The 12,567-nt window shown below is 39.7% G+C and overlaps 1 protein-coding gene across 1 annotated transcript in view; it reads right to left on the bottom strand.

Annotated features, from left to right (window-relative positions):
• Positions 1-9,078, bottom strand: part of LOC106907671 (dolichyl-diphosphooligosaccharide--protein glycosyltransferase subunit STT3B) — a 97,092-nt gene extending 88,014 nt beyond the window's left edge. Inside the window, exon 1 of the mRNA XM_088010358.1 lies at positions 8,153-9,078. Within this exon, the coding sequence (XP_087866484.1) occupies positions 8,153-8,418 (266 nt within the window). The 5' untranslated portion in view covers positions 8,419-9,078. The remainder of the gene's footprint in view (positions 1-8,152) is intronic.
• Between the last annotated feature and the right edge of the window lie 3,489 nt (positions 9,079-12,567).

The following is a 12,567-nucleotide window of genomic DNA, read 5'->3' as shown; positions in this document are numbered from 1 at the left end:
ACAGGTCACGCATTGAAACAATTTTCTGCTACTTTTTTTTAATCGCTTCCAAAGTAATTGATTCCATTCAGATACTTTAATTAAACGCTGGCTGATTGGTTTCCTGCAGTGGAGGATGATGACTGACCAACTTTTAGTGTCATTAGAGATGCGTCTTTGAAGCAAACAGCATTCAAAATAAAAATAGCTGGCAATCGTTTTGAATTTGATTCAATTATTCCCGTAAACAATCACGAGGCAGGCCGCTCGCTCTGCTAAGCCATGCAGACAGCGGCCCAACATGGCTCATTACCTTCTAATTACATGAGCACTTTAGTAAAGCCAACTTAACCTATATTTATACACATGCTTTTAAAATAACACAACTGTGCTATTAGGAAATAATGGCTGAATAACAGCTCAGCTAAAATATAGCCCACCAAAGGCTCTGGCTGTGCTGCAAGATAAATAAGAGAACAGAAACAGTTCCTTTAATTGCACCATATAATGAAATGCACTCAACGCATCTTGTTCGAAATTATTCCAAAAAGCCATTTAAAAACTCTGCAGAATCTGCTGTGGATGCAAGATGCTGTGGATTTCAACTCTTCCCAGCTTTGCAACAACACTGTAATTATAAGTTGCGTTTAAAAATGTCATGTCCACTCATGTCCAGAAGACTGAGATCCTTTGCTGGAATTGCAAGTATGCTGGTCTGATTGGATCAGAGATCAATAAACCTGCCAATTGTCCTTTGACTGGCTTCACCCAACTTCATCCGTTTTCTCAATGTTTTCGCTGTAAAACACCAGGGATTTCACAACTGATTGACCAATATTTTATTCATTCTATAATAATCATTTCATCTTGACCACTTTCACAGAACCTGCAGCATATTTTTCATGCATCGTGGTGCTTGGGCATTTTTAAACTTTGTAAATGGTCAAACAGTATGCTAGTTGATAATGTTGGCAATGCCAAAAACTGGCAATCCCATTCTATTTTTCTACCAGAGCCTCAACAAATGTTTGTAGGGCTGAAACGATTCCTCGAATAATTCGAGTACCTCGATTACTAAAATTCCTCGAGGAAAATTTACCTGCCTCGAAGCTTCGTTAATTTATGTTTTATTAGTTAGCGCACCGTGTTCCGGCCGGGACTTCATTTGCGTTGCGCGGAGCTCTCACTTCCGCCTCTGAGTTGTTGACAAAAGCTAAGTCTCAGCGGCATAAAGTCCAATCTTCAAGATTGGCCCGTGGGGATTTTATTGATTGATGATAATGCCCGACTTTTTATCGTTTTTGGGGAACCAATAAGCATCCTTAAAATGACTGGGGAATGCCTGGAGTACGGCAGCATTTCTCCTCCGGAGCTGCTGGTTGAAAGCGAACAGCGGGAAGAGCGCTGAGGTGAGCGGATAGACTGAACAGGGCGGGCGGCTGAGTAGCTGATGCTCACCGTGTAAATGTAGCTTTACCGACGAACCGCACAATAAATTTCATATCCCGGTCTGAAGAAACGGGTGGCGGAGCGCATCGTACATGGCTGGTAGATGAGTTTCTGAGTGTGACCAGTGAAGGTGTCGTAAATGTCCCGTATTGCTTCCCCCCGTGTTCGTCCCCCGGTCTAACGGTTCGTCAGTCTGCTGGTCTATTTCCTCCCACCCACCCCATGTTCGTTCATTCGCCCTCTCCTCCGACTCCAGGCGGCATTTTCCGTATTTTCAAACCCAAAGCGTGACAGGTTAGGTGGCAAGGTGAGTTTAATTAATCTATTAAACTCACTGAAGATGAATACATAAACTAAAAGCTGGATTGTAGACATTTTTTATAAGCATATTTGTGAGCCTGCCACTGTGAATTGTTATTAAATTCAATATAATTTCAGATTTTTCTATAACTTTTCTTCTGGTTAACTTAGAAAGTGAGCTATTATTGTTACAGGTTAGTTTTCTAAACTACAAAAAGCAACTGTTAGGGATGCTCAAATATGAAAAATTGGACTGATATTGATATCTGATAGTAACACCGGTATTATGCCAGATTTACCAATATTTCATTTTATAATTTTTTTTTATCCGATTACTTGATTAATCGTAAGAATAATCGATAGATTACTCGATTACTAAAATATTCGTTTACAACAGCCCTAAATGTTTGTATATTTGATTACATGAGTGAATAGAATTATTGTTTCCTGTATTACAGTAAATCTGCACCACTGAAACTGGGATGCAGGTCCCATAAAGTGACAACGTAAATGCTTGTCACTTATAGCGATAAGAGACAGAAGCTTGAGTCACAATCCATCTTTAGTGTTTAAAGCCTGTAAAAAACTCAAAAATCTGTTTTCCGTTTCTGATCATTGAACTCACCGCAGTAAACAATCAGGTCAAGCTCACAAAACTCTTCAGAGTTGAAGTTGTCACAGAGAGAAGTTGAATTCTTATTATGTTCAGTGTTGATGTGGTGTTTATAAAACAAAGTCGGAGGAATTGCTTGGACTGTATTTTATACAACATATCCAGACCCGTCTGCAGTTCATTCAGGCTGCGAGATGGTGAGAGAGAGCAGGCTTTCAGAATTTGACAAGGAGCAAGACATATTTCATTCTGAAAATATGGGTAAATGGTAAAAATGCACTCTCTCTATGAACTGAATGTGTTGTTTTGCAGCTTCAGCACACCTCATGTCAGCTGATGGCTGATTAACAGGCTTTTTGCTGAACTGCAGTCGTCTGAATCAGGAGCGTTACAGACCGGAAACATCTAAAGCACAGGGCAGTGTGACTCGAGGGTTTGGGAAACCCGCTAACGAATGCAGAGAGACTCCATCTCTCCTTTCAAAGTAAATAAAAAGCCTCACAACAAACGCACACAAAAACAGAATATTCTTACATTTTGGCTCCAAAGAAAAGAGAATTTAAATTTTCTAAAACCCGAGTCAGAATTCACTGTTATCATTTCATATATACGGTATTAGAAATACAAGACGGAATCACTTGAATGTGCAAAGATCAATATGAAATATCTGTAATAAAAACACATTCTCAAAATAATGTTAGATCTGTGCAAGTCACAAAAACACTAGCTAAAATTTACTATGCTTCATCATCAAATACTTTGATGATGTCCTTTCGGCTGTAAGAAAATTATCCCAGTTAAGTGATCAAATCAAGTTGAGTAGGCTTCCAGATATTAAAAAAAAATAATAATTCAAGTGTCACCAGCTTCCAATTCACAACTACAAAATCTATAAAAACAGGAACAGCTGTCCAGCTCTGATAACAGAGTTATTAAAACTCATGCAACAAGCTCTTGAAGCTCTTGTCAAACATGCACACAGGACATTCAGCAGAATACTCTGGCAATTACATACAGACCTTTTCCACCACTTGTTTTTCACACATGCACTTCACAGTGAGAGATTTTCTGCTGCAGATGCGCTCTCACAGCATGATAAACGAGTGAGGAGGAGGAGAACATGTCTGGAAGGCTTAGGAGAAAGGGTATAATGCAGATATATAGCATATAAAAACCTCTTTTTCTAACAGCATGATGAAAACTGTGACTGAGGCTCCCTTTAGACAGTAGTTAAATATATCCACGAGCAAAAACGCAGATTAGATTCAAATGTGAATTTGCTGCACGCTTTAAATGTTCCGCAGGGCGCGCTTCTACGTTTACGTATAGCATCACTTCCAATTCAGCTCAAAAAGGGAAATTGAAGGTTGTCATAACTTTTATCTGAACTTTACCTCCAAAGAGCCGCTGTGGATGGTGACGCTGTGGGCAGGAAGGATCTCTGGTAGCAGTCAGTCTTGCAGCGAATCTGAAGAGGCCTCTGACTGAAGACTGTTGCTGTATGCCAGATTATTGGACAAAAACTTCCAACCGTAGCTTTGTGTCTAAGCTCCACCCCTCAGTATGGACATATGAAGAATGCATGAGGCTGTTGAAACACGTAAAACCGGTAGTTGACAAAAGCGGCTTCAGTTTCACGTCTCTGTTCAGCCTTCCTGAAAACCTTATATCTGCTCTTTATTCAGACATACGTTTCCTCTTGGAACCATCACTGTTGTCCAGGATTATCCCAAGTCATTAATGCCCAACAGCACAGTGCCACTGTGTAAATATGATGCTGTGAAATTCTCCTGACCGGTTCCTTTGTTCAGCAAGACTCTTGATTCTTTTTAACCTCTCTGCAAACCAAGGAAGAGCTAAAAGAGACAATGACCAAATACCAGGAAGACCTTAAAGGGAAAGCAGAGAGCCATTTTTAGATCAGATTCACCTCGACTGATTCTCAAAAACAAGTCGGTTAAAAGCGCTCATTCCAGCGTTTTACTTTATGCTTTCCCTTAAAACATTTGTGTTTTTACCTTTCAGTGCACAAGATGTGGCACGTCAAAAGTAAAAGTTTTAAGAACCTTCAGGTATTTTGTTTCATAAAAGAAAAAAAAGAAAAAAGCAGCGTGTGGACACTTCTTACATCCACTTCCTACTTCCCATTTCAGACTGAAAGAAGTCAGTTGTTTGCAAACTTAACTTTGCTCTTCTGCAAGCCTTGCTACACAGCTCAGATTTATGCATTTGTATTCATCAAACACTACAAAATGATGAACTCAAAGAAAAATGTGTAATCCAGAGAGCCAGAGCACATCCTTCTCTTACAAAAAGCAGAGTTACTTCTGGCAGCAGGGCCGATTCATTTGAGTGAGGCGACGTCTTCGCACAAAACATTTCACTGAAACCACTAACTCAAACCTTGAAAGGACTAATAATTTAGAGCAGTCTTAAGAAAACCGAACTACGCTTTTCGATGACAACATGACTTTGCAAAGGAACTACCTTCGCCAAAGAAAAGAAAAAGTATTAAAAATATATTTTTGACTGTAATCAGAGCAGCCAGGGACTCATCAAGCAGTCTTTCACTAAATCAGCCTCGCCTGCGCTGTTCACACATTGTACAATATGCCTGACATTTTTAGAGTTTGTAAATCCAATCATAATTCCACAAATTGCTGGCTTGTTTAATGTGATGCTTATCTGTAGACAAAGTGGGGGGAAAAAAAAGCAGCCAAACTAACAGCACCAATCAAGCATGTCTCAGGATGATGGCCTCTTCCAATCAGCAGATGGCTCATTATATTACTTTCTATTCTTGCTGTCAAAAAGGTAAGAGATTCATCAGCACAACAGAATGTAGTAAAACACCAAACCAATCCATAGACACACCACTGACCAAAACTCGTTTCTTTGTTTGGAAAGGTCTTGAGTTTTTTATGAGACCCAGAGATGTCCATTTTTCGTAGCTCCAGAAAACACTAACAGCAAGGAGGAAAGTGCATCATGAAATAAACATGGAATAAAAAATAAACACGAATTTCAGATGGTGGTCTCAAGGTTACACATGTTGTGCAGGTCAGGAGAAGAAAACTATAAGAACAGAGAGATATATTTTTTTCAGATTTAGCTGAAAGCAACTACAGAAGCTTACAAAAGTTTTCTCAACCCTTGAACTTTTCCACATTTTTTCATGTTACAACCACAAACACATCAGAGTTTGTGGCTTTTTGTCATAAACTACCTTTAGAGGGTGTTTTTTTTTTTTTTTTTAATTTGTCAAAGCATTGACTGAGCACATTTGTGAACTATGATCTTGAACGTACAACAAAAAGCTACAACTAATTGGTGCAGTACCAAGCATGTCCAAGCTGTACAATCTTCAGACCCAAATCTGAGATTCTGTGGCAAGTTCTGAAAAATCTCTCCATTTAATTTGATTAAGCTTGAGTCACTTTGGGGGGGAAAAAGGATGAAGAAAAAGGTGAGTCTCTAGACCAGGGGTCTCCAACTCCAAGTACTTAAGAGCTACTGTCCTGAAAAGTTTACATCGCAAACAGCTGAATCGAATGGCTGAATTACCTCTACAGCACGTTATCAAGTTTGGTTGAGGTATCGTAATGAGTCAGGTGTGTTGGACCAGAAATGCATCTAAAAGCTGATCTGGACTGGAGATGGAGAGGGAGTGAATACAAATGCATGCCACACTTTTCAGATATTTATTTGTCAAAAAAAAATGTTTGAAATCATGCATATGCTGATATGAATGATATAGTTCAGCTGCGTCTCTGTACTTTAACCAAAGCAGATATCAGTGTAGTAACACTTTTAGGACAAAATTACAGTTTTATGCATTTTTTTCTTTTTTAAACCGCTTAGTTCGATGGAAGCACTGCTTGGCTTTTGAGGGTGAAGAGAAACAACAACAGAACAACAACAGTTCAAGTCTTTTCATAGCTGTGAGGGCTTTTAAATTTTTGCGTATCAAAGAATCTTTTGCTCTCCTGTCTGTGACAAGTTGCCAAGAAGCTGCACTGTAACTGTGGAAACGGGCGAAACTTCACAGCCTTACAACTGAAGCAAGGCAGCTCCAACTACTACAGTAAAGTACAGGGGGGAGGGGAACGGCACCACAGGTAATGTAACGTATATATCTGTTAATGAATACTAATGGATGCAACACACAGGACCACCCATGATTAAAGAAAGGTCAGTCCTGCACATTTCCCAGCAAGTCAGACCCAGATCACCTGAACCTCTCCTGGCTTCAAACCTGGGCTATAAAGTGCAATCAAGTTATCAACATAATTGAAAAGGTAAGTGTCACCCTGAACAAGACGGAGCACCTGTCCTTGAAAATTAATAAATGAACGTCTCAGTCGTGGAGCATGGCTGAATGCCACACAGTACAGGAAGGAGTGACGGTGCATCCCGGCCGCCGGTCCACCCCCCACAGCCCATGTGACACAGCCACAAAAAGGAATAATCCTGCATTGTGATGACAGCATCACCAGACCGGATCAGCGGGCTGTCATGTCAACAGCCTGCTGTGATTACTCGCAGCGGCTGGAGTACGGAGCTCCAAAAGGGGCAAGCATATGGAAGTTGAAAAGGTGTTTGAATGCGTTAGGTTAATTTGGATTTATTAAATGTTTGAAATCGTCATTTTACTAGTCATTTAAACATTTCATGATAATGTTTTGCAGCACGTCACAATTTTATCTTATGTGGTCAGCTTGACCCATCAGCACTAGACACAAAGTGATTGGTCTGCAGGTTAGCCAATCAAAAATAAGCATGCATCTGACAACCCACACAGATAATTTAAATAATTTTATGATGGAAAGTAACAAGATGTAAAACAAATTAATATCCAATTGTAATTAACATTTACTTATTTAGTAAATTAGTGATATTTAAATAATTATAGATGGATTTATTTCCCCATTTCATAGAAATCTTCACAATTACAAAAATGCATTCATTTATTAGATTAAAGCCCTTTTGGCATTCCATAGTCAGTTTTAAATGGTCCTGAAATAGGTGAGTACACCCTGTCTCTAACTGCTGGATAGGCAGGTGTATACAAAAGGATGGATAGTTTTCATATTTGTTTTTAAGTTGTGCATTTAACAAACTGACATTTCAAATATCCTTTGTTTTATCAATCTACATTATTAGCATTGTGACAATTGCAATCCTCCACAGAAACTTCGTGCACACTACATCAGGTGGGTATATCCTCCAGGAAACCAGCTCCGAATCAAATATATCGACCACCGACCCGCGTATAATCCCTCGGCGAACCATTTTTTTAATTTCACTCGCTCTACTTTAATTAAGTTTGAAATGAATTACAAACAGTTCTGATAGAGAGCTGGTACTTCCTCAGTCTACAACAAAGTTGTACCAGCAGCTGAACACTCCACATACCTTCCAGCGCCCTGCGGTCGTCAACCACAGTTGCACAGATGAGAGCTAACAACCTGCAGAAGATGCAGTCCGACCAGACTGGTAACCCAGATCATCACGATGAAACGTCAAGATCCCGCATACATGCTGCACTCCGCTCCTCTGACAATTAAAGTGATTGTGCCAAGGACATGAGACGGAAATCCCTTCACTGATCATCACAGGGGGACAACTGGTTGAATCCAGCGGAATATAAAACATCTAAAATAAGTTTAAAAACTTATCGCTGTTAAAGTAACTTATGCAAAGAGATTATTATACGTCATGTTTATGTAAAAGAAAAAAAAAATGGGTCGACTTAAGCATCTTTCATTGGCACAGCGAGCACTTACAAATCGATCTGATCTGCTAGCTTACCATGGATCAAACTCGTGGATGATGCTCTCGAACCGGATCACAGCGAAAAGTCTAGAGCTGAATCCTGCCAGGCAGGCCAGAAAAATAATGCTGAAGGAGAGTAGAGACTGCCACCCGGCCGGTTGTGTCAGTCCGCCAGAGAGGCCTCCTTTGCCCCCTGCTCCTCCTCCACCGCCGGCGCCAGGTCGGCTGTTTCCGTGCACCGAGCTCCCAGAATTGCCGGACGCCTTGTGCTTGCCGTCGCTGGCTGCATGGTGCTCCGCCATTTCTGCGTGCGATGTCGGTCGGATTCGTTAGAGAGCGTCCGTTCCCCCCTACTTCTCCTCCTCCTCCACCGCCTCCTGCCGCTCTCCCGAGTCTCCCTCCGCTCCTTAACCGTTGTAAACTCCCCTCGGCTGCCCGTGCTCAGGGTTCCTCTCTCCGGAGCCGCTCCCGGTGTGTGTTTAAACGTGCTTTCAGTTGACTACCGCAGCCGTTACGTTCCTGCCCGCATACTCCTGCGCCACAGAGCCAGCGCTGCTCGTTCAATCCGCTTCACGACTGAACGCCGGTGGGAAGAGGCGGGAGGGGATAGAGTGGGCGGGGCGTCCGGGAGCGCTTGTGGCCTTTCACAGATCGACAGGTACAAGAGGGCGGGGCTTCGGGTTCATCAGCCAATAGCAAAGAAGATTTGTTTAGATTGCCAGAGAAGTTATCCAATAGATGATTAGATAAATCGTGGCCGGTTGTGATTGAAAAATGAAAAAAAAAAAAAAAAAAAAAACTCCTGGCACATAGAGAGGCTCCATAAACAAAGAATAAGTTGTTTTAGATACTTAATGTTAGCTTGTTAATTAATTTTCTAAATCTGCTTGATAACAAGTGTTTTCTGCAAAATTAATGCCAGTTTATATATTACAATGCACTGCCAATCTGAAAAACTAATCCATACCTGGATTTAAGAAATGAAATGGGAAAGAACCACCCATTGGATAATTTTTGAATAATTATTCATTAATTTCGTTTCTGTTTTGGTCCAGCAAATTATATTTGAATTGAACTGAAAACATCTTTCAGCTGGCAAGTTATTCAAGTCAAGCTGATGCTGTGAGTAACTTCTCATCTCTTAACCCACCATGTCAGGATACACATCCTGTGGTTGTGGAAAGGATGTTGGTCTATTTCAGAACAGAATTACGTGCATGCATCAAACAGAGAAAACAAAAAGACTGCAGAATGAAAGTGGGCTAAGAACTGTCCAACTGGAAGGACACATGGGGAAAACAGCATGTTCATGGTAGAAATGTGGCTGTGAAAAATGGCTGATGATTATGAGGGATGATTTAGACATCTCTACATGCAAAATGTACTGATTGGATTGAAAATAAACTGCTTTGCTGCCTTGAGAAAAATAATGATTGGTTTGGGTTTCCTGGGGAGAAAATGTTAAATTTAATAGGGAGCATAAAGATTAGACTTTGGAGCAATGGAAGAAGGTCATGTGGTTTGAGGATCAAATATTTACCCTGTTCCCTCTGCATAAGGTGACCCACGTATGATGCTTAGGGTCAACTCTAGAAAATAGCACTTACCTCACAGGTGTTCTTTGGGGATATAACGTCATTGAACCTAAACCTGAGGTAATCAGACCACCTGATCGTACTGAATGACCAGGATATTTCATTAATCATTTTTCTTCCTTGTGGGAATGAGCATATTTTAAGATGACAATGCTGGGATTTATCAGATTTAATTCATGCAATCGTTGTTCATGTAGCCTGACACATAATTTTCACACATGAATTGGCCACCAAAGACTCCAGACCATAACCCCATTCAGAATTCTATTATCATCTCTACAACTTTTGACCATTTGTGGATTGGCATGCATAACTTTACTCAAAGATAGCTTCTTATATTTATTTTTTCTTTTTTGAAAAGCAGTGGCCAGATAGGGGCTATTGATTATCTCGGGTGGCTCTCTAAAACTGAAAAACATAAAAGAATTAAAGGAGTTTTATTATACCAAGTCCATAAATATGAGGTGGGGTGTGATGTTGTGAAGGTGGTGCTGTAAAGGCAAAGTAAGAAAAATAAATCTTAAAACCCATTGCATATTACCTCAACCGAAGCAGGCTGGACATTTCACAGCATGTGTTAAACTGCTCTATTAGAACAAATATTCTAGCTTATAATAAAGAGAATCCTGACCAAATCACACAAATTTTTGATGCAGTTTCTAATCAAGAGGCTTAATACAGTCCGCAGAGCTCAGAACCCTCCGAATAACAGTTCCCTTGGTGTTGACATTAATAGGCAGGTGTGTGAAGATGAATCGTCTCCATGAGAGCAATATTTCTGTTGCTCATGGATGTTCAGGAGTGAGTGGTTGGAAGGTGAGAAAGACTGATGTGTTTCATCATTCTGCGTCCCACAGCAAAGACAACAACCGCACCATTCATCAACCCTTGAAAGCCTTTATTGAGCCGAGACATTTTTTTCCCCTAACATTTCAAATAATCGCTTCTGTATTGAAGCTCCTGGTCAGACCTTCCTGGAAACCAGTTAAACTTACTTTAGATGTGGATTGCCACCTATAGAACCACATGTCATCATCAGTCTATGTGTTTTGCTGTGTTGGTGTAAATTATTTCATTACATAAAGCTCCCAGGCTTGCCTTTGATGAAATAGCTTTAAGTATACGGTCCCTGTCCTCACTGTTTATCTCACAATAATATTAATTTACTGCTAACATCTCTTCTTACCTGAGTGTTTGTGCATTGTTTTTTTGTACCGTGCATCTCCTGTTTATCATATGATGGACTGGCAACCTCTTGAATGTGTACCCCAACTCTTTTAACAAATGTTGGAGATAAAGACCGATCCCCCTACAGCCCTGCATAAATAACCAGGTACAGAGGGAGGATGGATGCTTTCACTGCACCTGCACAACCTAAAGCATCTTTGCTACTCCAGTCAACATTTGAGGGAAGAAGTGAGACACTCATTCACTGACTGTCACTCTATTGTAAAGTGATTCAAGTTGAACATAGAGTCAAATTCCAGCTAATATATGTGAGACCAACGCAATTTAAGCCCAAATCAAACACATGATTCATTTTAAAATCTGGTAAAAAGCGTCTGAATCTTCTATTTATTGTGCTTCCCATGACTCTATAGACGCACATTTACACAAAATATAACTGTTATTCCTCCAAAGGGCTTTTTAAGAAATGCATAATGTGAAATCCTGCACTGGAAATTCATCCTTCATTCCCCAGTGGAGTATTAAAGTCACCATACATTTGGTGGTGGAAATAAATGGATAGTATCTTTACACTTATTGCAGACATTTGTTTTGTACTGGTAGGGCATCATGCAATCATAAAATGCTGATGCATTTTGGATTTATTGGCAAAGAACAGTATGCCAACCTTCCTCTGTATAACTTGAATATCTTATTCAGAAACAATTTCTTCCCAAACAAAATTTATTGACATGCAACAGACATCCAGGTCTTGGATTTTTTTTTTTTAGCTGGAGGACACGTTGCACCTTCGTATGAGTGCAGCTTTTAGTACAGTACAGCAGTTTTTCTTCTCTTCCAAGGACATATTTGGAATATTTCATCAAAAATATGAAAAACAGGATTCACTTTAAATATACAGCTGTATAAATTCAATCTGACCTTCAAAACTTTATTTAAAGTTGAAAATGAAGACTGATTGATGAGCAGATAGTTTAAAAAGAATTTAGAGTGGGACTTCTGCATTAAAGCAGCTAACATGGTTTAGTTATTTGATCAAGATGTTGCCTTCAGAGGTTGTTTTTTTCTCCAGGCCGAATTTGTTGAGACTGTAGTGCCTTGCAAATGTGTACCTTCACATTTTGTCAAATTATTGCCACAATCCTCAATGCTACTTATTTTATGAGGTAAACAAAAAGCTGTTTACCTCAATACGTCATATGAAGTTCAAGTTATAAAAACTGCTCTCTTCATTTTTTTTATTTATTTATTTTTTTTACATTTTGATGTGTACAACTGAACATATAACCAGAGGTACAGTGGTAAAGTTTAATCAAAAAGAAATGTATATATTAGAAAGGCATCGTTGAAGTCTTTACATTTAATTGAGAATGTAAAAACTGCAAATCTGATGTTTATAGATCCTATAGAGCCAATCTGAGTTTGTGCCGATTTGCAGAAATGAATGAACAAAAATGTCAGTTTTTTTTAAGCTGGTAGAGATGTTTCCCAAAACATCAGCAGCTGTTAAGTTGTTTTATGTTGCGTAACAATTTAACCTGTTACCTCTGCAACATATAAGGTAGACGGGCAGACGAACAAGATGTACCAAAGTTCCCATTTGTGCTGTGCTCTGTCATTATGTAGAGTTCTCATTTCATCCACAAGGCCATCGTTTTCAAAATGCAA

The sequence above is a fragment of the Poecilia mexicana genome, unplaced genomic scaffold (genome assembly GCF_051168715.1).
Source record: "Poecilia mexicana isolate PSO_F unplaced genomic scaffold, ASM5116871v1 scaffold_11, whole genome shotgun sequence".
Taxonomy (NCBI): domain Eukaryota; kingdom Metazoa; phylum Chordata; class Actinopteri; order Cyprinodontiformes; family Poeciliidae; genus Poecilia; species Poecilia mexicana.
The sequence above is the reverse complement of the archived record's forward strand: the minus strand, read 5'-3'. Positions and strand labels throughout refer to the sequence as shown.